A 26955-nucleotide genomic window follows, 5' to 3' on the forward strand; every position below is an offset into this window, starting at 1 on the left:
CGGCCCCGGAGAGTGTAGCCAGGCCGCGGGCCCCGCCACTGACCTGTTCTTGGCCGCCGCGGCGCGGTCGCGCTGCCTCCGGTTCTTAAACCAGTTTCCTACTTGTGTGGGAGTGAGGCCGGTGGCCTGCGCCAGTTCGCGTTTCTTGCTGGGGTTGGGGTAGGGGTCCTGCAGGTACCACTCCCGCAGCAGGCTCCGAGTCCGCTCCTTGAAGCAATGAGTCTTCTGCTCGCCGTCCCAGATGGTGCGCGGCAGCGGGAACTTCTTGCGCACGCGGTACTTGTCCACCGGGCCGAGCGGGCGGCCGCGCAGCTTCTCGGCCTCCTGGTAGTGCGCCTCGAGCCACATGGCCTGCAGCTTGCCGTGAGACTCCTTGGTGAACTTGTGGTTCTCCAGGATGTGGTAGAGGTCGCGGAAGTTGCCCGTGTGGAAGGCGACCACGGCGCGCGCGCGCAGGATCGACTCGTGCTTGTTGATGGCCTCGCACGCCCCGGGGGCCACGGGCAGCGACCAGAGGAAGCGGCCCAGCCGCTCGATGTCGCCCGTCTCCTCCAGCGTCTCGCAGACGCTGGCCACCTGCTCCGGCGAGAAGTTGAGGGTGGGCAGCTGGAACATGGACAACTCTTCCGGGGGGGCCCTGGAGCCGCCGCCGCTGCCGCCGCCGCCTGCTCCGCCAGCACCGCCGCCTCCCGCACAGTTCCCGCCGCCGCCGCCTCCCGCGCCGCCGCCTCCCGCACCGTTCCCGGCGCCGCTACTCGCCAGAAGTAGGGAGCGGTGGTGAGAATCGGCGAAGTTTGGCAACAAGAAGTGGGAGGAATAGAGGTCTAGGGGGGAGCGGAATACCATGGACTGACCTGAGAGGAGAGGAGAAAATTCAGGGAGAGGAAGAGAGAGGGGAGGAAGAGGAGGAGAGGGGCGATGAGGACCAGGAGGAGGGAGAGGAGAGGGGGGAGGAGGAGAAGGAAAGGAGGGGGGAGCAGGAGGAGGAGGAGGGGGAGGAGGAAGGGCGTAAGGGACACCCACACCCCACACACATCCACACACACACACACCCGCGCAGCCACATAGAGAGGGAGGAAGGAGAGCGGCCCGGTGCGCGCGCGCAGAGAGAGAATCCGAGACAGAGAGGGAGAGGGAGAGAGAGCGAGGGAGAGCCAACCACCACCGAGTCAAGATTCAGCGATTCCACAGCAATCGCCCTAATGACAACAGCCTCATAATATCTCCCCTAAATCCACAGTGAGTGCAGCATTGAAACATTTTGTTTCGCTTTTCTATTGGTCTGCGGCGTGTCGTTGTGGCGTTGCCACGGCAACCGCTGCCAATCACTGTCAGCCCTGCCAATCAATGCCGAGAACGTAAGGAAGGTTTTACCACTTAGCCAGAGTGGGGGGGAGGGGGAGAGCAGGGAAAGAGGGAGAAGGGGGGAAAGAGAATTTTTTTTTTAATCTTTGCAACTCTTAATCTCACCACTTCCCCCCTTCTCTTCCTCTCTCTCTCTCCTCTTCTTACTGTCTCTGAGCTCCCTCTTTTTTCCTCTTCCCCAAAGAAGTTGATCCAGAAAATTTAATAGCCATGGGCATAGAGTTGTTGAATGGGATGAGCAATTAAAGGGGGGATTTTGTTGGGAGGTGAGAGGCTCCCCACGCTGCATGAACGCCGAGGGCCAGCCCCCAAGGAGAGGCCGAGAGCCAGCGGAGCCAGCAGGGTTTGCACATGGTGTGCACGTCGGGCCGCCTCTTTCTGCCTATGTGAGCACTAATAGTGGCGAGGAAGAAAGGAGAGATGAGATCATGGGGCCCACCGCGCGCCGACCCTGGTCCGGCGGGCTGCTGCGCCCCAGGATCTCGGATTTTGGGGGGCATCCGGCGCCTGGGAGCTGGAGCCCAGGACCTAGGGTGCTGGAAGCCGCTCTGGCCTCCCTGGTCCGCAGTCCTCGGCCACGTTTACCCCAACTTGCTCTGCATTGGATCTGGCTTCTCTTTAACTCTGCTCCCAGTCATGGTGCCTTGATTTCCCCTATTGGCTTATATTTTAAAATAGCAGTAGAAATAACAGTACACTTTCCATCTTAAAAAGCAACCCGCCTCTTTGTCCCCCCCTCCCCATTTCAGCTGCCTCCCTAGGAGCTGTGGAGGAAGTTGGGTTGAGACGCCTGGAAGCCCTCTGCTCCCCTCCCAAGATGCCACCTATCCCACAACCCCCAAGGGGCTCTGGGTCTGCCTACCAGCCCCAGAAGGCCACTCAAACTTTGGAGGCTGCCCCAAGAAATGGATAGGCCTGAAAATGGCTTGCTTGCTCACACTGAAAAGGAAAAAAATTATAAAACTGTCTAATTCCTTTAAGGAAAGTAACATTGCAAGCCTAAAAGAAACCCCAAAAGGCCCATAGCATGGGGAGGGCCCTCCCTCCCTCTGGCCACTGCAGCCTCCAGGCCAGGCATGGGTATTTATTCTAAGGTATGTTGCTTTTAAGAACATGTAATCAGCATCTTGAGCCGGGCCTCCCTTTGTGAGGCTTCTGTAACTATGGAAGTGTGATTTACGCAGATTTGTCGGGGTCAGAGACGTCTTTCCCCTGAGCACTGTGTATATTTAGACAGGACTCGGTTTGGTGTTAAAAAGTGTATATTTTGAATGAGTTCACACACAGTAGCCAACAATGCCCACATTGTCGGCCCGTGTACAACGTGTATTGAAACGCAGCGTCCAGACTTCAACTAATCTGCCCTCAATAAAGCTGAAATAATTATCCTAAGCTGCCTTTCCAGAAGAAAAATCATTGAGGAATTCAAAACTTTTTTGAAAAAAAAAAAAAAAAGATCTTTTCTACATTCCGATGGAGATCTGGGGGTGAGGCGCTGAGTCCGCACCACTTTGGAGATCTCAAAGAGGGAGGAGAGAAAGAGAGACTGTGAGAGAATTTAAATAGGAAACCTAACGCGACAGGGGCTGCAAGTGTCCCAGCCCCTAAACCCCTAGTTCTGGCCCTCGTTAGGCCTTGACTCCCCGAGCACCAGGCCTCCGGGGTGAGAAATGCAAGTTGCTTTGGAGGCTCCACTGCGGCTGGGAGGCTGTGGGCTGCGCGAGGGGGCCCGACACCGGCCACTCAGCCCCAGTCAGCCAGGGTCGCTGGTCCTAAACCCGCTGACTGCGGCAGAAAAATATTCGCCCAAAGGGAAGACCCGCCAAGCCCCACTTCGTGGGGCTCCGGGTATCTCTCCCCTCCGTGTATCCTCCTCCCAGCCGTGAGTCCTTTTCTGCTAAGCTGCGAAGTTCTAGGCGGTCGTTCACTGTGGGCCCAGAAAGAGCCCTAAGGTTGGGACACAAAAACAGACACTTCATCTTTTCTTCCCGATCCCTTTCTCTTGTAGGGGAAGGATTATAGGCTGAGGGGTGGGAGGGGGAAGGGGCAGGAGGAGGAAGCGGGGGAGGAAGGAATGAAAAAGGGGAGGGGAGTGGGTATTGTGCCGCGTGTGGGGGGAGAATTCCTACGGGTGGGTTTCCGAATATTGTGTTCAACTTTTTGAAAACAGCTCGTGACCCCGAAACTGCATCCCCTGGAGCCGAGGACCCAAGGCGCCGGGCGGGCGGGTGAACCCAGCCAGTCCCCTCCCCGTGCCCGCAACCCCCGCCTCCGGGTTGGGGCGACCCGGCCTCTCCCGGCCGCCGCCCGACCAGCCCCGGAGGGAGGCTGGGCAGGTGCCGCGGGCTCTGCCGAAAGCGCTGAAATCGAAAACCGTCGCCGCTCAAGAAGAATTGAAGCAAGTGGTTCTGAGGCTCAGCTCGGCGGCACCCCTGCCCCCAGCCTCAGCCGGGGAGCCTGCCGACCCGCCGCACCCCTCCAGCGGCTTGGGGGTGCAAAGTCGGGCGGAGGGAGGCAGCCAGGCGCGCAGCTTTGTGCGCCGGGCCAGGGCCGGGCGCGGCGGAGCGGGCGCGCAGCCCCCGGCTGTCAGAGCCTCCTCTCAGAGCCGAGCTCCGCGCCGCCCACCGAGCCCACCCCGCGGCCCCGCAGCTGCCAGCGCCTCTCCGCTCCGGCCCGAAGCACCACGCCCGCCGGCCGGAGCACGTAAGTTGAGAGTCCAGAGAGCTGGGGAGGGAGGCGGGGCGGCCAGTCCTCGGCGCGGATGGCTGGACTGGCTCCCGGACGAGCTGGGAGCGCAGGCTCCGCAGGATGTCGGTTTAAGGGTGCTGGCGGGGGGTTGCGGGGTGGATGTGGAGCACCAAAGCTTCCCCTCCCAAATTCCCAGACGCTGGGCGTTGGAGAGGGGTGTTAGGAGCCGAAGGACCTAAGGTTCTGGGGCCCAGGCCGCCTGCCCTGGTGCTCTGGGGACCCGAAGCATTGGGCAGAGCCAGGGCCGGGAGGTGGGCCTGGGGGACGCCCGGAGGAGGTGGCGCGCAGGGGGCTCCTGCACCCCGGTCTCTCAGAGAAGGGAGATCCGGATGGACAGGTCAGCCCGCGGAGTCTCTAGGTCTCCTCCGCCCTCTGGCCGCTCAGACTCCGGGGATTTGGCACCCGTACAGGCCGAGGTCACAGAATTGTCACCATCGTCCCTGCTTTAATCCTGGCCCAGGCGATGGGAAGGACAGCAGTACAGGTGATAGGGGGAGAAAGGGCGTTTGAGCTGGAAGATGTCCTTCTCTTACCAGGACCTACCGGGCATTTATTTACAACTAAATCGGCCCCAACCCAGGCAGTCTCAACTCCACCAGAAGAGGTGCCTAAGAGATTCCCACTCTTTCCTAGTTTCGGTTACCGGCAAAGCCAAGGGGTCTGGAAGCCTCTGAGAGAGGAAGACCCGAGGGCTGGGGCAGCTGCACCCACTCGGCCTTGCTCAGCTCCATAGGCCAGTTTGTCCTGGGGGGCAACGCCCTTCCGGCCCCCAAGACATCGGGAGGCGGGAGCTGGCCGGGTGGCCCGCGGTCTGGCCTCCCTGAAAGCTACAAACTGAGGCCCTTGGCGCGGGCGGCAGAGGAGGGCGCAGGGGAGAGCAGCACGCAGGCGGGGAGGCCGCGAAGTCCTTCAAGGACCCCGATTACTTTCCTTTGAATGAAAAACAACAACAACAACAACAACTGCTCCCTTCCCGCGCCCCCACCCCCCTTAGCCTCCGGGGACCCGCGCTCCTAGCAATTGTCGACACGGACAGTAAACACAGCTCAGTTGCCTCAACTTTCTCCGTACATAAAAGTTCCCGGCGTGCGGGGAAATTTGAATATTTGATCAGCCCCTTTGAGTGACCCTCATTAGCCTGGCGCCCTGCTAAGGCCCCGGCATTGCAAGAAAGCTGCTGGGCCCGGCATTTGTATGCCTTGTTAGCGCCGCTTAATGAAGCCGCCCCGACCGCTCAAAGGCGGCCTCCGGGCCGGCGGCGCGCACCTCTCGGCACCCCGCTCTGCCTAATGAGCCCCAACGCCCGCCGAAGGCCCCTCCGCCCCCCACGTCCTCAAACAAGAGAAGTTTGGCTCCAGTCTTGGGCCACCGTCCAGGAGAGTGGGCACAAACCGGGCCTAGCTGGCTGTGGTGACCCAGCCCCAAGAGAAGAGGTGGGAGACTTGGGGAAGATGTGAGCCATGCGGGCTAGGGGATGGTTTGTGGCCTCAGATTGTAGCCCAGGGACTGCACTGCCAAAGTTTCCCAAGAGGGCCAATTTCAGATCAATTAGTTACCCCAGTTCCTTAAAGAACTGCATCTGGACTAAGGTTGGGGCGGCAGAGGAGAGATGCCCAGGGGAGAGTCAGCTTTCCATCTCCTTCCCGCTCCAACTTCCTCTGGTCTCCACTGCTCAGGAGGCACCTACTTCTTTGCAGAGATCCTCTATGACAGCCAGAACTGGTGTGCTAGGGCTTGGATTTAAGAAGGGGAGGGCACACCATCATTGCTCCCACCATCCGCAGACCTCAAGCACAGTCAAATGTTATGACAGTTGGCACTAGGGAAGGCAAAGTACCACAGCCCACCCTATCCCTGCCCACACTTCCAGCCATGCCCTCTCTGGTTTCTCTTTGATCACACATCTGGCCTTCAGGAGGCCTGAAGAAAGTGCTCTAGGCAAGGGGCCACCTTGTACAAGACCAGCTGGCGGCTAGGGTGAGACAGACTAAATCAGGCCTGAAGGAGAGAAAGAGAGGGAGGGCTCTGTAAGGAAGGGGAACCAAAGCACCATCTTACTTTCCCTTTTTTTTGGTGGGGCAGGTGACATTGTTGACCAGCAGATGTCAGGAACCTTGTTAACAGTTGTGCTTCAGTCCTCTGAAAGAGTCGACGTTTTCCTCTTGCTGCCCCCTCCCCCCATGCCCTTTTCCCTGGACAGTTGTCACTCAAGGTCCTTCCTTGCTCACCCAGCTCTTGGGCTTTTAAAGGTTACTTTTGAGGGTATTAATACACTGAGCTTGGGAAGCAGTTTGCTCTCAGATGGATACTCTGGGCCTTCTGGAGGTGCCCCCCCCCCCATGCCACGATCCCTCGGACACACATGGGCTGGCCAGGTTGGTAACCTCTGGACCCCATTCCAGGGTGGCCCCCTCTAGGAATGAGTGGCACCATCCAGCCCTCATTCTCTGCCAAAAGGCCAGGTAGGCCCTGGGATAGCAGAGCTTTCTGAGTCCCTCTGGTCTACTCCTCTTTCTCTCCCCCAGCTCAACTGGCATGCCCCGCCCCTTATCCATCCTATGACCTCCTAATTCAAGCCCAAACTGACTATTTTTAGGAATCGTCTCTGACCTGGGCAAGGTAGTGCCCTGGGCCTTGATCCATGCAAAGGGCAAAGGTAGGAGGGGGGAAGAGAGGAATGGACGCTGTTGGAGAGAAAGTGGTCCTGAGGCAGAGGGTATAACTCAGCTCTGTGGCCCCAAGGCCAGGCCCACCAACTGCTCAGGGGAGGAGGCGAGAGGAGGGGGCTAGGAGTCCGCGGGCTTCGGTCGGGGCAGGAGGGACCTGAGGCGTCGGCGTGGGGGGCTAGATCCAGAGAAGAGGGGCGGGGAGGCGGGGGTCGGGGGAGAGCGCAGGGCGAAGTTGGGGGGGGTGTGCGCTCTTTAAGAGCCACACGGCTGGCAGGAGAAGCGCGCGGCCCGGTGCTGGTAGCGCATTGACCCCGAAGGGGATTTAGCGGGAAGGGAGCCGCCGGCTCCGGGGGCTTTGTCCGGGGGCGACCAGAGAGGCCGAGGCACAAGAATAAGGAGCGACCGCGTCTTGAAAGGCCAAGCAGAGGCGGCGGCGCTGCTGCTCTTGACTTCTGAGCAGGGCTTAGAAAGCCTGTCCCGGCTTAAGCAGAACTGGCGGTGCTGGGCCGGGCGCTCCGAGCCCCCGGCCTCGGAGCCGAGGAGGCGTGGGATGAGGGAGGCATTGGGGTGGCTGGGGACCTGGCAAAGTTGCTTTTGGCTCTGGATCCGCCCGACCCTAGCTCAGAGCTGAGAGCCTGACGGGCCGCGCCGGGAATGGCCAGAGAAAGAATTTTCTTTTTCCGTTTGGTTTTGTGTGTCCACCACGCGCAGCTCCGGAGCCGGCCGACCCCAAATGGATTCTCAACAGGTGGCCAAGTAAGTCCATTTAAGAATTCTGGTTATATCATCAGCCCCTCCCAGTTTCCCCCCTCCCCTCCCAGTTTCCCCCCTGGCTGCCCCGAATTCCCTGTGCTCCTCCCGCCGGCGAAGGCGGGAGGAGAAAGTGGGGGAGGGGATGAGCGGCGCTCTCTCCCTGGGGGTCCTCCGGCTCCCAGCTGCAGCCCAGGACTGCTCCCCCAGTGCCCCCGGGGTCCGATCACCCTTAGGTCCGTTGTGGGCCCTGGTATCCCGAGGTGTGTGTGCTGGTGGGGGAACGCGCCGCAGAGCCTCAAGAGCGTAGCGGGCAGGAAGGGGACCGTGGCCGCGCGGCCTTTGTATGGGGGTTTGTGACAGAAACCCAACTATACACCCTCTTTTATGAGAGGCCGGGATCCGGCCCGGGGGAGCTGGCGCCATCTGTACAGTAGCCCGGAGAAGAGCATCTCAGCGGCCGGGGTTGGGGATAGGGTGGGAGAGGTGGCGAGGGCAGAGGAGGGAGGAGGGGGAAGCAGAGAAAGGCGAAGGCAAATCCGGGGCGTCCGAGTGAAAAGTCGGAAAATGTCCTCAGAGCGCGCGGGAAACAGGCGCTCGCGCCCCCGGGCTGACATCCTCTCCCTCTCACACTCACACCCTTACACAGCACCCACACCTACTCCATACAGGTAGTCCACGCACGCAGCCTTGGCAGTGCGGAGTCTCCATCCCCCGCGCCCAAGCGCAGCCGGGAGGGAGTCGCCCTCCTACTCCCCCTCTTCGGCTGCCAAGAACCCTTCCGCCCTGACAACGTTGCCCCGAGACTGAGTGGGGGAGCTGGGAGGGCCCCCAGGGCTGGGGCGCAGGGAGGGTCTTACCTGCGGAAAGGTAAGGGAAGCCGGGAGCAGGAAGCAGCGGCGGATAAATATTCATTAGGAAGTGTGTCTCCTTTTAAACCGCGCGGCGCGCGCTCTGGCTCCTCTCGCTCTCTCCCTCCCTCTGTCCTCTTGCGAGGCTCTCTCCCCCTCTCGCTCAGTCTCCCCCCAACCCCCACCCTTTCCTGCGAAATGCCGGGTGGATCCCTGTCTAGCTAACCTGTTGGGAAGCCTGAACCGCGGGCAGCGCCTCCACAGCTGTTTGCCTTCGCTCTCGGGGCGCGCGTTCCCCATCCTTCCTCCCTCCTCTCGCCCAGCCCCTTACCCCCTCCTAAATTACTACATCATTAGCTTTATTTTCCGGTGTGGGGGGGGGGGCGGGGAACGGCGCAGCCCGACGCACGTCCCCAAAGCAGGATGAAAAGCCGGCGCTATCAAAAGCTGCCCCAACTCCATCCCCACCCCACGTCCCCACCCCATGTCCCATCTCCACCCAGTCTAGTTTCTTTTCTCCCCTTTTCATCCCCACCTCCAACCTGTACCAGCACAACTCCACGATCCCCCCCATCCCACCCCGCCGCCAATCCGGGTGACCGGCTGGGTCGGCAGTGAGACACCAGCTCTGTAGGTCCAGCGCGCCGAGGTTGGGACTTCACCCTGCACTGGGTGTGGGGATAGCTCTCCGAGTCCCCCTTTCCCACGTAGGTTTTCTAGTTGACCCTGAGTGGGCACCAGGGCAGCGTGGACTTTACGATCAGAACACCGGGAGCGCATATCAAGGGCCTCACCTTTCCAGGCCTCAGGGCCCCCAGGCCTTGGCCCTTTGGCCGGGCCTGGGAAGCTGTATGGAGGGTGGGGAGAGGTGGCCTCACTTTGTGCGAATGCACAGGAGAGACAGACCGACGGGCTGACGACGGCCTTTTACGAACAAACTGACCTGAAGTTAGCCGCGAGTACGCATCTTTCTCTCTCACACTCACGAGAAAACACAACTACAGGATTCCAGGAACGCACCGGTCCCCGCACGATCCCTGTGAGAACAGCCTCCAGTCGCAGGCGAGCCACCCCCATTCCCAACCCAGCAAGCCGGAGGCCAGCGCTCCCGCTGGCTTCGGAGACTGGAAGACTCGCGGGCCCGCAAGGCGGCTCCCGGCGGAGGGATACATCGCAAGGCCTTCGCAGCACGACCCCGACCACCCTGCTTCGTACCCTTCCTTTCCGCTCCAGGCCCCTAGGCCTCAGTAAGGGCTCCAAGGGATAGCGTGGCCCTAGGGTGTTTGGCGGTGGCCGGGGCGAACGGTCCTGCATCCGGCTAAGCTCGGAGCGCCGAGGTGGGGGCGGGAGGAGGGGCTGAGGGGGCGGGTCCAGGCCAGTTCCCAGTTACAAATACAGCTGCTCCCGGGAGGCCGAGGAGGCGAGTTTCGCCCCCAAACACGTAGATCACTCACCCCGAGGCGCCTAGACTTCCACTGTGGGGTCCTGCAACTTCCGCAGGATCCCGGGGCGCACTGGGCCAGTTGGTGCCCTGAGTGGAGAGGTGCAGTCGCGAGCCTCGAGGCAACCTCGTGGACTCCCCCACCCCTCCCATTTGGCCTGGCCCGACCAAAATCCACTAAGAGAGATCCCAAAGGCTGTTTCGACCCTTCCGGAAGGAGCGAGGCGCAGGATCGTTCAGAGGATCGCCCTCCTCCTGGAAAGTTAAGAAGATGGAGAGATGAAGGTGTAAAAGAGGCCTAGAAGGCCCTGGGGCCGGAAAGCCTTATTAACCTCGCACCTCACCTGAAGCCCCGAGTTCACACTTGCACACTTTCTCCTCCCCATGCAGACTCAAGAGGTCGCAGACGTCCGAGCTCAGGCTTAAGCTGAGTCACCTGACTGTACACGGAACGTACATGCAATTGTACCCGAATACATACGGGAGAATTAGAGGAATACTAACAGCAGGATTTGAGGAAAAAAGAAGTGTCCACAGACAGAATTATTTGAATGCACGGGTGCACATCCAGTTGTCCAGATGCAGACAAAAGCCGCAGTGCCTGCGCGGAGTGACCCCAGTCACAGGCAGATGTGCAGAAACCACCTACAGGGAGAGTGGCCCGAACGAGGATGCCGGACTCGAGGCCAAGGGCTTCCTGCTAGGGGGACGTTGGCTCCCGAGGGAGAAACTTTGTTGAGCCGACTGGGTGAAAGGTTTCAGGTCAAGTCCTCGAGACTAGAAAGAGCACCACATCCACCCCAAAGCCGACCCTTTCGCCTTCTTCTAAGCTGGGCTGGAGACACCCAGAAGAGGGCAATCCAGGAAAGTTTCATTTTCACCCAGATTATTTATTTGTTGTTATTATTGGTTTAGGAGATTGTGTTCCAAAGAAGGATAGGGTGGAGAGCATAGATGCCCTCACTCAAAGCTGGGAGATTCCTAATAGGAGCGTTCAGCTCCAACCAGGGTTCAAGAAGCCGGAGGGCCCTTCTTTTGCCCCTTTCTCTTCTTTTTATGCAAAATTTAGTCGTTACAGAGAAACTTAGCTCAGCTGCACACCCTCCTGCCTTCACTTCCATCCCAATTTCTTTTATATCATATAAGTCCACAAAAGAACACTCCAAAGCAAACTGAATTATTTGGTTTGTTAGACTAATTTTCTTTGTGAGATATTAGGAAGTTCTCACCCCCTACTGCTCAGTTCCAAACAGAGCCCACTGTCCTGGTCAAGCTGCAGAGGTTTGGAAGAGGGATTTCTAGAGTGGCTCTCCCAAAAGGCCCAAGCAAGTGCACAGGCTCGATTTTGGTTTCAGCTCCTTTTGCCTGCCCAGTCCTGGTCAACCTTCCAGACAGGAGCCACCATCATGGTTTTCCTGCAGAAGAGGCTGGCACCCTGGGTGCGATAGTGCCCTTCCATCCACTCACCTCCCTCCCCAACTCTCTTTCTAAAAGTGGAGGGTAAGTTTGGGAAGATTCTTTTAGACAAAAATAGGGTGGAGCGGGGAAGAGGATTTTCTGGGCTAGCAAGTAGATGACCACCCTGCAAGGGACAGAGGAAGGTTCCTCTTGTGAGAAAGAGATGAACCACCTGGTAAACAGGGCAGGAGGACAGGTTGAAGCAGATGTAGTTGCCCTAGAAATGTAGGGGGTGCAGTAGGGGTATGAGTAGGGAAGAATTTCTTCCCTTTTGGGGTCAAACACTGTCCCCCCACTCCCCACTCCCCCCCACTCCCCACTCCCCCCCACTCCCCACTCCCCCCACTCCCCACTCCCCCCCACTCCCCACTCCCACTCCCCTCCCCTCCCCACTCCCACTCCCCTCCCCTCCCCCCTCATCACTCCCCCCTCGCTACTCCCCCCCACTCCCCACTGCCCCCACTCCCCACTCCCCACTCCCCCCTCACCACTGCCCCCCCACTCCCCACTTAATTCCTGGAAATTTTAGCAAGAGTCGTTCTGGTAGATGTTTGAACAATAAACAGTGAAAATCACTTTAGAGTCCATTGATGTTCCTTGGAAGGGCAGTTTCTTCCAAGACCTTTTTCTTTCCCCAGGTCTGTTTCTCCTTATTCACTAATAAGAGTCCGAAGAGTCCACCTGCTATTGCACCTCGGAAAGAGACTGCGACAGAAGGCGGGGGCAGCGAATAAGGAGACCATTATTCCCAAACCCGAAGTGTAACTTCCATTCGCTGTAGCTGAGATTCAGGACACATGGAGGCAAACTCCTTTCCCTCAGGGCTTTGCTTTCTCCCCTCTTTGGATAGTTTATTTAGACCCTTTCCAATAATAAATAACAATCAGCATTTTAGAGTTGGAGATGTTGGCTGCTATTACCTACCAAGGAATTCTACAAGATTCTTCAAACTCTGCTTGTCTGATTTATAAAATTTCGGGTACATAGCTAAGCTCATTGCAACATTTATCACTCAAGCAGAAAAGCAGCTCGTTTTCTCATAGCCCCAAATGCCCCGTGTACAGTCACTGGAGCGAATTTATTTTTCTCTGTGTTTCCTAAACGCCCTTGTCACCTCTGCCCAGCCACCCGGCTCAGGGCAAAACTACGGAGGTTTGTGACCTCCGGAATGGGTTGCACTGTGTTGTTAGAGTTTTTTGTTGTGATGAATTCTTCGTGATTGTGAGTCCTCTCCCCACCCCCCTTTCTCCCTCTCTTTGGCCACAAACGAGCCAACTGCAGTTGCCTGCGTCTTCCTCACCAGAAACCTGCCGCCCAGATAGAAGCTAACCATTTCCGCTGCCCGGGGCAAAGGGTTGAACTTTGGTGTCCGGTCCAGGGCTGCGGCGGGAAAGTGAGGGGGTGCTATGCGGGTAGGGGAGGGGGCAACCATCACCTTCAACAATAAAAATAACCAGACACCCCTTTAATCCCTTCCATTAACAGTGTCACTGCGCTAGAGAGGCCGTCTCACCTCCAAAGGCGTCTTCACCCCCGGAGGGCCCAGGCTTCCAGCCACAGCCCGAAAACACTGGGTCTGCGCGCCCGAGAGGAGGTGCTCCGAAGGCAAAAATCCCATACATTTTTAACTACAGTGATTACTAAATTAATAGCAGGCACTAAGACAGATGTCAAAACGTCTTGAAAATGTTTATCTGGGAATAATTGAGAAGGTGGTGGGACGCATTATCTGATTGTGTAATGAAATATGTATGAGGAACAGCTGTTTTCGACAGTCGCCTCCCGCCGCCTCCTCAGCCGGGGCCCTTCTCTTGGAAGCGGGAGTCTCGGCGAAGTTGGTCGCCCACTTCCGTCTACTTGGGAGCCCGCTCGGCCCCTCGGGGGCTGCTGGCAGCGCTGTGGTTCCAGCGCGCCCCGGGGTCACCCCGTTTCTTGGCGGAGGACATCAACGTGGACTCACCCCTCGGCCTTGTTCTTTTGGCTCTGGTGGCGGGGTGAGGCTGACCCGCCGGCCGAGCTAGCCTTCGCGCCTTTGGGGCGGGCCGCGGGCTCGGCCTGCGCGACCCGAGGAGAGCCCGGGCTCTGGCGGCGGCGGAGGCCCGGGGCCCTGGCGTGCGCCCCCCGAGTGGCGCGGCCTGCTCGGAGGCGAGGGCCCGGGGTCAACGCGAGGTGACGGGGCTCCCGAAGAGGGGGCTTTGTTCGGCGCCGCGGCCACACTGCGAACTTCCTTCCAGCCCCCGGCCGTTCCGCACCCCAAGCCTGCACGCCGGCCCTGTTTGTTTTTCCAGCCCCGCGCCCTCCACCGGGACACGCCAACAGTCCTCGGGGCGGTGTCAGCGGCTCGAGGCCGTGGCCCAAGGCAGGCCCGAGTCCCGCTGGGCCTGGCGCGGCGAGCTCCAGCCCCTCAGGGCGCGGAGTGAGGGGAGAAGGAGCTCGGGGCCTCTCTGGAATTCTGGGGCAGGGGTCGGCCAGGCCGGGAGGTGGTCGAATGGGGCGCATGGCCTCGGCGGGCGGCCGAGGCCCAAGTCCTAGGCTCCGAAGGGCGCGGGCAGCCTGCGCCGCCGCCCACCCCAGTGCCGCCGGGCCCCGGCTCCCTATCCCAGACCCGCAGAGAGTGGCGCCGGCGCGGGAGCTACACGAGGACGGGCCCCCTAGGCTTGGACCTTGAATGCGGTGTAGGCAACACCCGAGACTCGGTGACCCCCTTGTGGGTGCGCTGTCTCCTTCGCCGCGTTCCGGGCGCCGCGTACGGCGCTGGAACTGTGTCCCGGGCGCGGTGCTACCCGCGGCCCCCAGCCGGGCCATAGGCCCGCCCGCCCCCAACGCCGCTGCGGCTTCCCGGCCCTTCGACTTCCCGAGCCTGGGGGCCGCGTCCCTCGTCTCCGGCGTCCAGCCTTTAGCCCCGCCAGCCCTTCGGGCCCCGCCGGCCCTGGCCGCTCCGGGGCCGAGAGCGGAGGAGCCGGGTCCAGCTCACGGAGGAGCCGCGGCGCCCGGGCAGCAGTGTCTACGAGGCTTCCACCCGCTGCCTCTCAGTCGAGGTGCGCTCGGGCGTTATTTCTCGAGCGTCCCCCCTTTTACCTAATCCCTTGTGCTTTTATTCTAATCCCACACATTACAGTTAATCTGTAATGATACCGCTTCTTCGGAGAAACCTGTTGCATGGGAGGCACGATAATTTGTAACCTTGGAAACAGTTTGAAATAAAGATTATAACAGTGATGGCAACTGTGTTTATTCTCGGCACGGGGCGGAGTTGGGAGCCTGGTAGGCCCGGGGCGGAGAGGCCAGAGCCTGGGGGAGAAGGGAGCCAGGCGCCTGGGGCAGAGCCGGACGGGCAGGGGTCCGGGAGGCCGAAGAGCACCAGACCCGCTCCAACTGCTCCCGTCCGACGCCTGGTGTCTTTTGAGTTTTTCCTTTTGGGAAATCGCGTGGTCTTAAACCGCGAGGCATGGAGCGAGAGGAACGGTTTGCAAAATTGAGGAAAACCTGGTGAACTTGAACCACTGTGTTTTGCGAATTAGCGTTCAGCCGGGCCCTGCGTCCCTGGGAGGGACGCTGAAGCCGCTGAGAGCAGAGAAAGGGCGCTTGCAGGACCCTTCGGCTGCAAGAAGGCAGAGCCGCGTGTGTACCGATCACTCTGCGCTGCGAGCTTCCACCTCTGTTAAACACACCGGCCACTGCAGCAACAAAAACCAAAAATTGTTCGCACACCGAAAGCAAAATTAAACATAATTGCTTTTATTTATCTATTGCTTTTATATCGTTAAAATATTTTTAGTTACATTGTATAAAATAGCATTCTCTCTGATTATTACCTGCCATATCTGTTGATCCGCTCCTCGAGTATTCAGCCCAGAAATATTAACCATTAAGAAAAAGCAGATCTTATATATTGTATCTGTCAAGATACGTTACAACTTCCATTAACAAAAAAAACATTATTCCTGTTGAAGAAGCTATGAAGCATATCTTTCATGAGCACTTTATTAATAATCATAGTTGTCAAAAAGAATTAGATATGCATAGATTGTAGATGCAAAGGAAATATTAGATGCACAGAATAAAATATACAGTGGGATTGAGGCATAACTATTTTTCTTTTTAAAATAAAATTTTACCCAGGTGAAAAAAAAACTGAGCTATTAAGCTTACTTAAAAGATGGCTTTGTTGGTTTAATTATACTGTAGTTATTTTATAAATATGTTTCAAAGGAAGCTTGCCATATTGCATGTCAATGAGGACTGTAAAGAAAAGCTCACAAAAGCTAATGCATACCAAATACCAAATTTTAGTCATTAGCATTCCTATTTGTTACAAACTAAAGAAACCTATTAACAGACAAGAATTTCCATTTAGCTAGCATTACAATGTTTGGCCATTAAAATAAAAAGGGCAAAGTATATACGTTTTTTCCCCTTAGAACTATACGTTCTTTTTGCCTAGAAGCTCTGGAGAGATTGGAAGACGTTTTTCATTGGGGAAACACGGTTCTACAGTAGGAATGGGCCAGAGGGCCCAGAACCACTATTTTTAGTTACTTAGCTTAATGCTATTCATTTGGAAGCAAGAACAGTGCAGGGCTGGGGCTGTGCAGCTTGCGGAGGGCTGCATAGTAACCACAGTCTGTGAGGGGCCCTTTGTCTTTAATTTGTGTCATGAGCATATGCAAATTATTAATTGTTTTTCCTCTGGGGGAGGGAGTGGATAGCACTGGTAATACTGCTTTTGTTTGGATATTAACATTTCCTTAAATGCTCCCTAGGCAGGGTACTCCTCCCAATGCGGATTCCCCTAGTTGGAAAGCCCACCACCTCAGTGAATACAAGCGTATTAATTCTAGAAACACACACATACAGATTTGTGTCATTTCAAAAACCTTTTCCGTTGAGCAAAAGCAGCAACTCTGTTTTCACATCAGAGGTAAATGAAAGTATAAATATATTTTTCTGAATGCTGATTTGAGAGGGGGAAAAAAACCCTTTTCAACCATTCTTACATTCAGAAACTTTAAAGATCTTTTTTCTTCCTAAAATCGGGGCAGATTTTTTTCCCTAATTGGGTAGGGAAAGAAGTAAATATTACAGGCACTGAAATGAAATGTTTGAGATGATAAGGAAAGGTTATTATGAATTATGTTAGATGGGATATTTTTTAAGAGCCCAATAGGAGAATAGTAGTTATATGAACTTGCTAAACCAGGCGACTTGATGCGTAGGTTCTTCTGGCCTGACGTTGGACGCAGACATGATGGGTTCTGCCTGCTTTGGTGGACTTCTGGCACTTAAAAGTTTGAAAAATTGTAAGAAAGGTGTTTCCCTGAAAGGCCCATATGAAAACAATAGGTATCAGAAGGAAGGAAGGGAATTCCTGAATTCCTGGTTTAAAAAAATCTCTCTGCCAAAAGTCATCAACATTTGCAACCCTCACGAAAAGTCTCAGTTTTCCAATAGTAAAATTCTCTTGTGTTGGTGGAGGGAAGTATTCTCTCTCCTGTGATTACTTGGGCAACGATAAAGGGGGGAAAGCATAATGATTCCTACACTGCAAACTATTCCTGCGGGGCAATAACGAAAGTCAGGGTATTAAGAAGGAAGCTCAGGTGCCTCAATGCTGGCAGTTCCAGAAAAGAAAAAAAAAAAAAAAGTGAACGCTCTCCGTTTCTATCCCATTATATCTGAACGAAGTGTCAGCTCCCAAGTTTCTAAAGCATATTTGATCCAGAGGTGGGGGAAATTGCTTTAAATGCCCAAGTGTATCAAAAAGGGTGACACTTGCATCAAAGGCCAGATCTATGCAATTATTCGGATGATTCGGCTCCTCTTACCAGAGGATTTTGCCTCCCCTGCAGAGAGGGCCCATATTATCTAGATGGGCTGCCCACTTGCATCTCCCTCATCTGCATCTTTCCCCTGCATTGAATGCTGAATACTACCAATAGCCAAGGAAGAGAAGGCTGTTTCCCATATATTTAAACTAAGGTAGTTTAAATCTCAACGTGGGTGAAAGATAACCGTGCTTTCAGTTCTCTTAAATACCATCCCAAGGAGCATATTAGGGGAGACCATCTCAGTGATAAGATGGAGACCCTTTTCTCAGGGAGCTAATATTCATTTGGGGGACAGGAGCACAGATAGGTCAGGACAGCACAGAACAGTGCTGTTCTTATGGGTGTCCAGGCTGGGAGCACACAGAAGGGAAGTATGGGGGAAATCTTAGAAGGCTTCCTGAAAGAGGTGGGGTTTGAGCTGAGCCTTGAAGGTTGAGTATGATTTGAGATGGTGAGGAGGATGACTTATAAACAGAATTAGTATCCAGTTAAGATATAGTGACAGCTCTGACATAGGCAGGCATTTAAAAGTGCTTATTTAAATGAATGAATGAAATTATTTAGAAGCCTGATAACAAATTCCTCTAAACATTTCTCCTTAGGATGGCCTGCCTGCTATGTTAACCTGAAGCTGTCTTATTTTTCTCCCCATTTAATGTTGTATTTTTCCCTCATTCAGGCTGAGGGACCCGGGTTTGGGGTTACTGATGATGTCTAGGGCCGACAGAACGATGCCCATTGGCACCAGGCTCTGAGTGAAGGTTCTTACTCAGGGGAGACTTCTCCATTCTTGCAAAAATGAGGGGATTCCTGCAATTGTAAGGAATTTTGGGTTTTGTTTTTAACAAACCTTCCTCTTAGGGTACCAATTTAACGTTTTGTTTGAAACATCCTGGAATGTAAAATGGTGAAAGGGGGCTTTTTAGGTTTTTATACACAGAGCAGAGTCCACTGAAAATGGCCTCTGGATTAGAAACAAGGAAACCAGTTAGTGCCACTAATTAGTGGGTGAATAATGTGGTTCACCCAATTCAGCTTCACTTTTTCTCCCTGAGAGACAGAGTTACTGGCTATGTTTGTCTATGTGGCAAGACTTTGTTTTTGTTCTTTAAAGATGAAACAATAGGAAGGTAGATTTTTACATAGCTCTGGCCTCCAGCAGTTGCAGGATTTGGGTGATATTAATCAATTATGGACAGTTTTTTTTTCCTCCCCTTGAAACAGATGCTTATTAGTTTGATCTTTAATATACAAATTTTAAAATTACAACCAGAAAAATAAACCATACTGCCAAGTTGGGACATTTACACCCATCTAGTCTTTTCTTCCGAATGTGTTTTTATGTTTTAGTAGGGTTTTGTGCCTGGGACACACAATCCACGTTAGGACACAGCAGAGATCCACTCTTCAGAAAGTACCTTCACCGAGTATAGCAGTGCTAGGCTGTGTTATGCATCGGGCTGGGGATCTTACATCTCCATTCTTCCTGCCGGGTCTTCTCTACTCTGCCCTCACCTCCCCCTCTGCTCCAGAAATTTGGATTTCTTCTGCTTCTTCTTTTTTTCTTTTTCTTTTTTTTCCCTAAACAAGCCACTGTTTCTTCCTAAACGAAGCATGAAAGTCAACAAGTTGAGGGCAATTCCATTTCAATAATAAACAGATGTCTTTCGAGTTCCCGAGACCCAAGTAAAGGCCCTTCCACGGGAAGCACCTAATTCAAAAGGAGGAAACACCAAGGATTATGAAGGATTCAGCGGTGAGTGTAGCTGAAGAGGAGCCAGCCTCCCACCCCCACTCCATGTACAGTCCCGCCAAGTTCATCCAAGGGAAGCTCACTTTCCAAAGAGCCCATCTTTTCCTGGTTGTAAAATGTGTTCAGTTCTACCATACACAGGCTAAACATATGGTGGAACAGTGTGACATCTGTACATTAGCACATTCAGGGGCAGAGCCAGGGACGTGTGTTCAATAAAGGGCTTCTTGTATGGGAGCCCTACACCACAGCATCTCTCCAATGAAAGCTGAACTGACCTCAATTTGTGTGGGCAACCTGCTTGTGTGTGTGTGTGTGTGTGTGTGTGTGTGTGTGTGTGTGTGTGTGGTGTATTTACAAGGCCAGACGAATTCAAGCTACTCTGTCAGTCTCTTGGTATCAAGGAGGAAAAAAGTATTGGATGACCGTGTGTGTATGTGTTGAGAAGAAGGAACCCCCAGAGATTAGAAAATGAAGAGGGGCTGGAATGTTAATTAGTCTCACATTTCCCTGGAGAGCTTTTCTGAGCATATGATCTTCTTTCCATTTACTTGTCTGCAGCCAAGTGTAGATACTCACCAAGCTGAGGAGGAAGAGTGGACCATCTTGACCCAACCTGAATTCTGAAGAAAACATGGCCCTGCCTTCTGGAAATCCAAAGTCACATGGATGCCAAGTCATGGCCTGGTCACCAAGAATAAAACAGAAGCTGCATCCATGACTCACATTTTCACATTAACCAGAGGACACATTGAAAAGCCTTTTCTTGAATGACAGATGGAAAGCCTGCCTCAAGGGTGGTCTGCTAGGTCTACTCTTGATATGGCAAGTGAGAGCTGCATCCTCCGGTCCTGATACCCAGGTCACATCTTCAACCCCTGCCAGATCACACTGCAAGGGAGGCTAGACTGGGGGCAGGGGAGAGGTCTGCAGCCTCAGCCGAAGCAGCCAGAGGAGGGGGCAGGGAAGAACCCAGAAAGCATGCCTTGGAGACAGCAAGTCCCTCCACCCACAGAAGGAAGGCACCCACCTGGGACAGAGGGGGTTATTAAATCCTCCCCTGAGTCACAGCACTGATGTCCCCAGAAGGTCTCCAACCCTTTGTAGCAATCTATAGTCTGCGTCAGTATGGGTGAAAAAGCTTCTTCTATCAAGTTTAACAACTTTCTGGTGTAACTTCTGAGAGGGTTGATTGCTTATTCATGCAGAAGCAAGACGCCCAGTTCATTTTGCCTGTTTTTGCTACTCTTTGTTGGGGTTGGGAGGCTGTTATGGTAGCTGCAAATGGCTTCTCAAGTGACATTTGTTGACATTCAGTGAAGTACATTTATCAGTATTCGCCAGCTCACCTCTACACACGCAATCCATTTTGTTTTGTTCTTCATAGCAACCTCCTTGCCGACACCCGTGCCCTGAAAATGATAAATGGCAAGGTGGCATGTTTCTCAAGCTGCACTCAAATGTCACTGTGAAAAATCTTTAATGGACTAAGTGTAGCTCTTCACGTTACAACTTGTCAGGTACTGAGAAATTCTAGAGTTTCTCCTTAATCCACAAGTCTTTAGAACCACACATCTGCAAGCAGAGACTAATTATAATCTACACCAGTCAGACCCGGGCAAGCAGAAACCATGGAGAAAACATCTGATATCAGCTAATTCGTTTTTATTGTTATTCTCATTCCATTTTTGCTACTTCCCTTCCTACTCAGAGAATATGCCAGGTGTGAGTAATCTGTTACTCTAAGTGGGTGACAGCCCCCATACCCCGCCCCATGCAGGTTTGTAATCTAGTCGTACGCTCAGCCTTCTCCACAATATCTTCACTCTTCTCCGAGACTCAAAATCACAAGGACCTCTCCCCCTTCCCCACCAAATACCTGATTCTGAATCATAAATCCTGGCCCCTGAATGCTGACCATAATGGGGTAGTTCAGACGTATCTAAAATATCTGGCTAGAAGAGTCCTTTGTCCCGTCTCCCTAGCCATCCCTTTTCAGACCATCCTTCCATCCTTCCAGACGGCTGAGAGTTTCACATCACTGCCTAAAAGGCCTGCCCTTTTCGTCCCGTCTGCATGTCTGTTCATCACCACCACGCTGCTCTCAGGGGAGCAGCCTACGGGCACTCGCTCACCCCTGAACAAGGCTTGCTCAGTCAGATTCTACCTGTTCAAGGGGTCTCTATTCCTTGGAATGTGCTCCGATGTGGAATCAGCCCTTGCCCACTGTGGTCAGGGAAGAATTTGCTAATTTGCATATGTTTGAGATGTGTTCCAACGAGAGAACCATTATCAATTAATATTGATTTTACAATCAATGTTTGAAGGTCAGTGAAGTTGGGAAAGGGTGTAACCTAAAGCCAAGGGAAAGAATCAGTGCAACTCAAAACTGTGCCAGCAAGTTCATCTTTGGCCAGATGCTAAAGGCTGGGATGTTTTGGTTTTCCTCCTGGCCCTTTAAGTCTCACCCAGGCTCTAATCTTAGCATCTGCTTCTAGACCCCTTGGTTTGGACACCTCCCGGGATCACCAGTTTTTTCCCTACCATAATCCTCGGCTTTTCTTTTCCCTTAGGCTTGGTTCCCTGCCTCTTAGGTGAGTAGCTGTCCTGTCTGCCTCCTAGACCTCAGGGACCCCTCCAACAACTACAGGTCTCAACAATCTAATAGTCTCACAATCTAAGATCTGTAAACGCCTCCATTTCTACATTTTTGTGTTTATTGTGCCTCAGTTTTCAGTTTTCGAAATCTTCTAGTCATGCCAGAGCTAGGCTAAGAATTTTGCCATTTCTCACACCTTAGGATAAGGAAGGGAAATCAATTGTGCCCCCAGTGGCCAGGCATGGTAGAGCACAAAGAGTGTAGATACCTGCTGAATGCCTGCCCAGCGAGGGCAGAGGATCTCAGGTAACTGCCTGGGGATGGCATGGATATCGGACTGACTCAGGCCCTGGTACACCCAGACCCATGACTCTTAGCAGGCCAGGACATATCCCAGAAGAGAGGGTGTGTCAGTTGTCCCTGTAAGTTGAGCAGGGCAGACATCAAACCAGAGAGCTGAGGGGGGAAATATGTTGTAGTTTTGGAAACCACTAAAAAGCAAGCACAGGGTTGGGGGTGATTTTTGGAGGCAATGGTTAAGTCTTTATTTGCATGGCTATTTTGTGCATTTCTGTAAGCTGTTTTGGATACAAAGGGCAAAAGATAGGAGATAGCCACGTCCTATTTTCATTGTTGGCTGTTGGCTATTCAGTTGTTCCATTATTTCTAAGAAAACAACAACAACAACAACAACAAGACAGAAAGAAAGAAAGAAATCCTTGAGTAGTTCTTTCTGAAATCAGTGGCAATTCCATTGTCTCTCATTTGATGATCAAAACAACACCTGGGTTGGGTGTTGGACCTCAGATGACATATGTGACTACTGGGTACCCTGAGATAAGTGTGTGTGTGTTTGTGTGTGTGTGAATGTGTGTGCATGTGTGGAGGTGGGCTCTGGAAGGGTGAGAGTAGAGGTGAGGGGGGGCACTTTTCAGAACCTGAGAAACTGTAAGGATGCCTGGCATCCAGTTTTCTCACCTGACAAATAAAACAACCTTCATTTCAACCCATAATTACAGTCTGCATGTGATAGTTCATACAAGGTTGCTTTTTCAGACAATCTCATAAATTCTAGATATTCTTCCTTTTATTTAACCGTTTCAGAGCACAGGTTAGGAAGAGGTGCACTGAAGTCCCTTTGGTTGGGTAGGTTCCCTGCAGGTGAAACCATGTCCACTGTGAATGCAGCCTGCTTTGCTGCCTCTTGTCACCTCCTGTGGTATGTCCTGGGCTAAGGCTGGGGTCAACATTCTCCATCCAGGACTGCTTTATTATCCTCAATTGCAAAGACAGGCTGTCAAATACCTTCTTTGGACATCTGCACACCTCCCGGGCTTTGGTTGTGCTGTCCTCTGTGCCAGAAACTTTCTACACATTTCCCCCTGACCCCACCGGTCTGACCCCTTATCCTTCAAGCTCCCTCAGGCATTGTCTCCTCCAGGAATTCCTTCCTTATCCTCCACATCCTGCAACACCTCCCTCTATCAATTCCTCATCTTTACTGGATCATTTGCATCCACATACAAACATCCTCTATAGCCTATTAGTCAATGTTCTGCAAACTTGTGCCACCAGATGGTAAGCTCCTTGCAGCCAGGGGCTACATCTCAGCTGTGGTTGTGTAGTAGACTCGCCAGCATTTACTAAGCAAATCTGCCACACTTCCTGAGCAGGACAGGTAAGGGTGCAGAGGAATTGCTTGGAAATGACAGGAACAGAGAGCACAGGCAGAGCCCAGGTGTGTTCAGTACACAGACATGAGTTTAGTCTGAACCTATTTGTCCTAATTCCAGGTCCTTTCTGGCCAGGTCCTTTTCTCCTGACCTCTCCAGCTAACTTTTCTTTTCTTCGGTTTCCCCTATATCACCCTTTTTCTACCGCTGCCCCAGGGTGCAAATGCTCCCAGTGAGCAACTAGGTCCCACGTCTGATTCGGGTTAAATATTGGGTGGTCCAAAAGGTTCATCGGGTTTTTTTCATACGATGGCTCTAGTAGCACTTAGTTGTCTTTAACTTCATTCAAAACAATTTTGTTAGATTGTATGTGACAGCTGTCATATCAGTGCACATTTAAAAAAAAGACATCAAAATTGGTGAATTTTTGTGTAGCCATTTTAATATTGAAGATGGAAGAAAAAAACAATATTTTCAGCATATTATGCTTTATTATTTTAAGAAAGGTAAAAACGCAACTGAAACGCACAGAAAGTTTTGTGTCGCGTATGGAGAAGGTTCTGTGACCGATCGAACGCGTCAAAAGTGGTTTGTGAAGTTTCGTGCTGGAGATTTCTTGCTGGACGAAGCTCCACGGTTGGGTAGACAAGTTGAAGCTGACAGCGATCAAATCGAAACAATAACTGAGAACAATCAACATTATACCACGCGGGAGATAGCCAACACACTCAAAATATCCAAAAACAAGTGTTGAAAATCATTTGCACCACCTTGGTTATGTGAATCACTTTGATGTTTGGGTTCCACGTAAGTTAAGCGAAAAAAACCTTCTTGACCATATTTCCTCATGCGATTCTCCACTGAAACGTAATGAAAACGTTCCGTTTTTAAAACAAATTGTGACGGGCGATGAAAAGTGGATACTGTACAACAACGTGGAACGGAAGAGATCGTGGGGCAAGTGAAATGAACCACCACCAACCACACCAAAGGTCGGTCTTCATCCAAAGAAGGTAAAGTTGTGTATATGGTGGGATTGAAAGGGAGTCCTTTATTATGAGCTCCTTCCGGAATACCAAACGATTAATTCCAACAAGTACTGCTCCCAATTAGACCAAAAGTGGCACTTGATGAAAAGCGTCCAGAATTAGTCAACAGAAAACGCATAATCTCCCATCAGGATAACACAAGACCACATGTTTCTTTGATGACCAGGCAAAAACTGTTACAGTTTGGCTGGGAAGTTCTGATTCATCCGCCATATTCACCAGACATTGCACCTTCAGATTTCCATTTATTTCGGTCTTTACAAAATTCTCTTAATGGAAAGAATTTCAATTCCCTGGAAGACTGTAAAAGGCACCTGGAACAGTTCTTTGCTCAAAAAGATAAAAAGTTTTGGGAAGATGGAACTATAAAGTTGCCTGGAAAATGGCAGAAGGTAGTGGAACCAAAGGGTGAATACATTCGTTGTTCAGTAAAGTTCTTGGTGAAAATGAAAAATGTGTCTTTTATTTTTACTTTAAAAACCGAAGGCAATTTTTGGCCCACCCAATAGCATCTCACATATTCTTCAGCTGTATCCCTCTCCTCTGGCCCCACCTTCTAGGCTCTTCTTCACTCTATCGCCTTTGGCTCATATTTTACTTTCTCTTTTCTGCCCCCTGCCTACCAGCATGACTCTCTGTCTTGTATCTGAAGTCCCATCACAATTTTATGGAGAGAACAGACTGTTGCTTACCCCGTAAGAGGTTACATGTTGCTCTTGATCGAACTATGGCAACAGGCCAGGTCCATGTACACCTGTCTTTGCCATCACACTCGTTTGTTCACATATCGTCTATAGCTGCTTTCCTGCTGCAACAGCAAAGCTGAGCGGTCATGACGGAGACCATATGGCCCAGAAAGCCTAAAATATTTATTATCTGGCCCTTTACAGAACGAGTGTGCTGATCCCTGTTCTAGATAATAGAGGATGTTTGTATGTGCATGAGAATGACCCAGTAAAGAAGAGGAATTGATGATACTAGAGCTAGGGGGTAGAGGGATCATAAAATCCATGAGAAGGGAACAGGCAACAGGTTCCACCGCCCAAGTGAAGGACTGGGTTTTGATCAGAGTGAAGACACGTCATCCGTTGAAACAGGCAGGAAGACAGAGTGTGAGAGCAGATGCAGACAGGTGGGTAATGAGGGTGTTCCCACCAATTGCTTCTATTAGCTCTGTCTTAAGTGTGAGGCAAGGTCACAAGCTGGAAGTTTGGGGGGTAACGGAGGTTTAAGGACAAAGGAGAAATCGTAGAAGGTGGGGACATGAGCACACGGGGACATTTTACTAGGATGCCTGTGCATTGTTGTGAGCACAGGTCTAAATGAAGGCAGTGAGCACGGTGGTGTGGTATTCTCCAGCAGTGCCCACTGGCTCCAGTGCCAGCAGGGGTGGTTGGTTTTTTTTTTTTTAATGTTTATTTATTTATTTATTTATTTCTTATTAGTCATCCATTTTATACACATCAGTGTATACATGTCAATCGGTGGTTGGGTTTAATCAGGGTTGGGGCTTTGCCAGGCAAGTCTGATGGATGTAGAAAGGGGCAATGGACTTCAGTGCAATGGGAATGACTAAGGATTATGGCGGGCCGTGGAAGCTAAATTGGTGAGAGGGGTGGTAAGGAGTGAGAAAGGTGGAGGACAATGGGGAAGTGTGTGTGGGGGGGGATTGATCCATGGATTGGAGATCACAATGAGGTCAAAGCATTTTTGGAGAATACGAGAGCTGGAAGAATCAGAGGTCAAAGAGTGGGGAGCTTGATGCCCAGATTCCAGAGGTGATGGTGGGATCTAGAATACGGCCATGGGAGTGAGAGGCTAAGTCAGGGAGGTGAAGATGCTGAGAGGTCACCTACAGTTAACCAAACTGGGGACAGACAACAACGTTGAGAGGAAGTGAGTGGGTAAGGGACAGAATCTTCAGTGGGGTTGGCAGGGTGACTAAGAGGACGGCAACAAGGGAGGACAAACAGGAGATACAGCATAATGGTCAGACTGTCAAAGCAGCAGGGGCTATTGAAGGAGAGCAGAGAGTGGTCTACAAGTAGCAACGGGGACAAGACGGGCTCCATCTCACCTCCAGCTCAGTGGTTTATGGAGTGTAGGAGATAAGACAGCTTCCACCTAAGAGGGCTGCCAAGTGGGGCCTCAGGGAGAATGAGCTTCGGTTAATGTAAGAAGAGAAAAACAGGAAAGATATTGAAGAGATAGGAGCTGTGCTGATTTCCAATGCGCCTCAGTGGAAGGGCTTGGGAGGGTGGGGAGAGGTGGGTAGCAGCCTGAGTCAGATCAGGGTGGACAGAGCCACATTGGGTAAGGCCTGGGAGGTGAACTGGGAGACATGAACTTCTGGGAAGGACCCAGTTGGCAAGGATGTGTAGACATAACAGGATTCAGCTGTGAAAGTCTCTCTGAGGAGGGCGCCGTGGAAGGCCGGGGCCCCCAGATGATTCCAATACCTACTGCAGCTCAAGATGGTGTGCAGTCTGGGGGGTGGCCAGAGTCTCCCCGAGAGTCTGCCATCTTAGGCAACGTGGAGGGGGAGGGGGCCTGGTGGGGGAGCCATAGCGATGAGAGCAGTAAACACTACGATCGCGTGACCCTTCCATAGAGGGCAGGGGGTGGGTAGGCAGGGCACTCACTCGGGAGCTTGTGCTGATCGTTCCCATCAACGTGCAACACACTTCAGTAACAATAAATGAACCAAGTCACCACCATCAGATTCCTCCCCTGAATCTGCTGACCCCTCCGGCTCCCGCCGCATTTACCTG

The 26955-nt window shown here is 52.8% G+C and overlaps 2 protein-coding genes and 1 long non-coding RNA gene across 23 annotated transcripts in view; 1 reads left to right on the plus strand and 2 right to left on the minus strand.

Annotated features, from left to right (window-relative positions):
* Window positions 1-1227, minus strand: part of SIX3 (SIX homeobox 3) — a 33250-nt gene extending 32023 nt beyond the window's left edge. For 4 of the 10 annotated variants that reach the window (XM_082427825.1, XM_082427823.1, XM_082427830.1 and 1 more), the window contains exon 1: window positions 44-1222. In XM_082427825.1, the coding sequence (XP_082283951.1) occupies window positions 44-846 (803 nt within the window). In that variant the 5' untranslated portion in view covers window positions 847-1222. Of the gene's footprint in view, window positions 1-43 lie in introns of all 10 variants that reach the window. The other 6 variants (XM_082427827.1, XM_082427831.1, XM_082427826.1 and 3 more) reach the window with 4 other exon arrangements.
* LOC309644278 lies at window positions 1178-19507 on the plus strand. The gene is made up of 3 exons (XR_014254342.1): window positions 1178-1239; window positions 17790-17928; window positions 19425-19507. It is a non-coding gene; the product is annotated as an uncharacterized lncRNA (long non-coding RNA).
* Window positions 12715-26955, minus strand: part of LOC309644219 (uncharacterized protein) — a 146198-nt gene continuing 131957 nt past the window's right edge. For 2 of the 12 annotated variants that reach the window (XM_082427865.1, XM_082427875.1), the window contains one exon: window positions 12715-14959. In XM_082427865.1, coding sequence (XP_082283991.1) covers window positions 13239-14087 — 849 coding nt within the window. In that variant the 5' untranslated portion in view covers window positions 14088-14959 and the 3' untranslated portion in view covers window positions 12715-13238. Of the gene's footprint in view, window positions 14960-18528; window positions 18822-19367; window positions 19414-19442; window positions 19548-19893; window positions 19980-20212; window positions 20276-26955 lie in introns of those variants that run through there. The other 10 variants (XM_082427866.1, XM_082427871.1, XM_082427870.1 and 7 more) reach the window with 10 other exon arrangements.

Source organism: Balaenoptera physalus (genome assembly GCF_965194825.1).
Source record: "Balaenoptera physalus genome assembly, chromosome: 15".
NCBI classification, from domain to species: domain Eukaryota; kingdom Metazoa; phylum Chordata; class Mammalia; order Artiodactyla; family Balaenopteridae; genus Balaenoptera; species Balaenoptera physalus.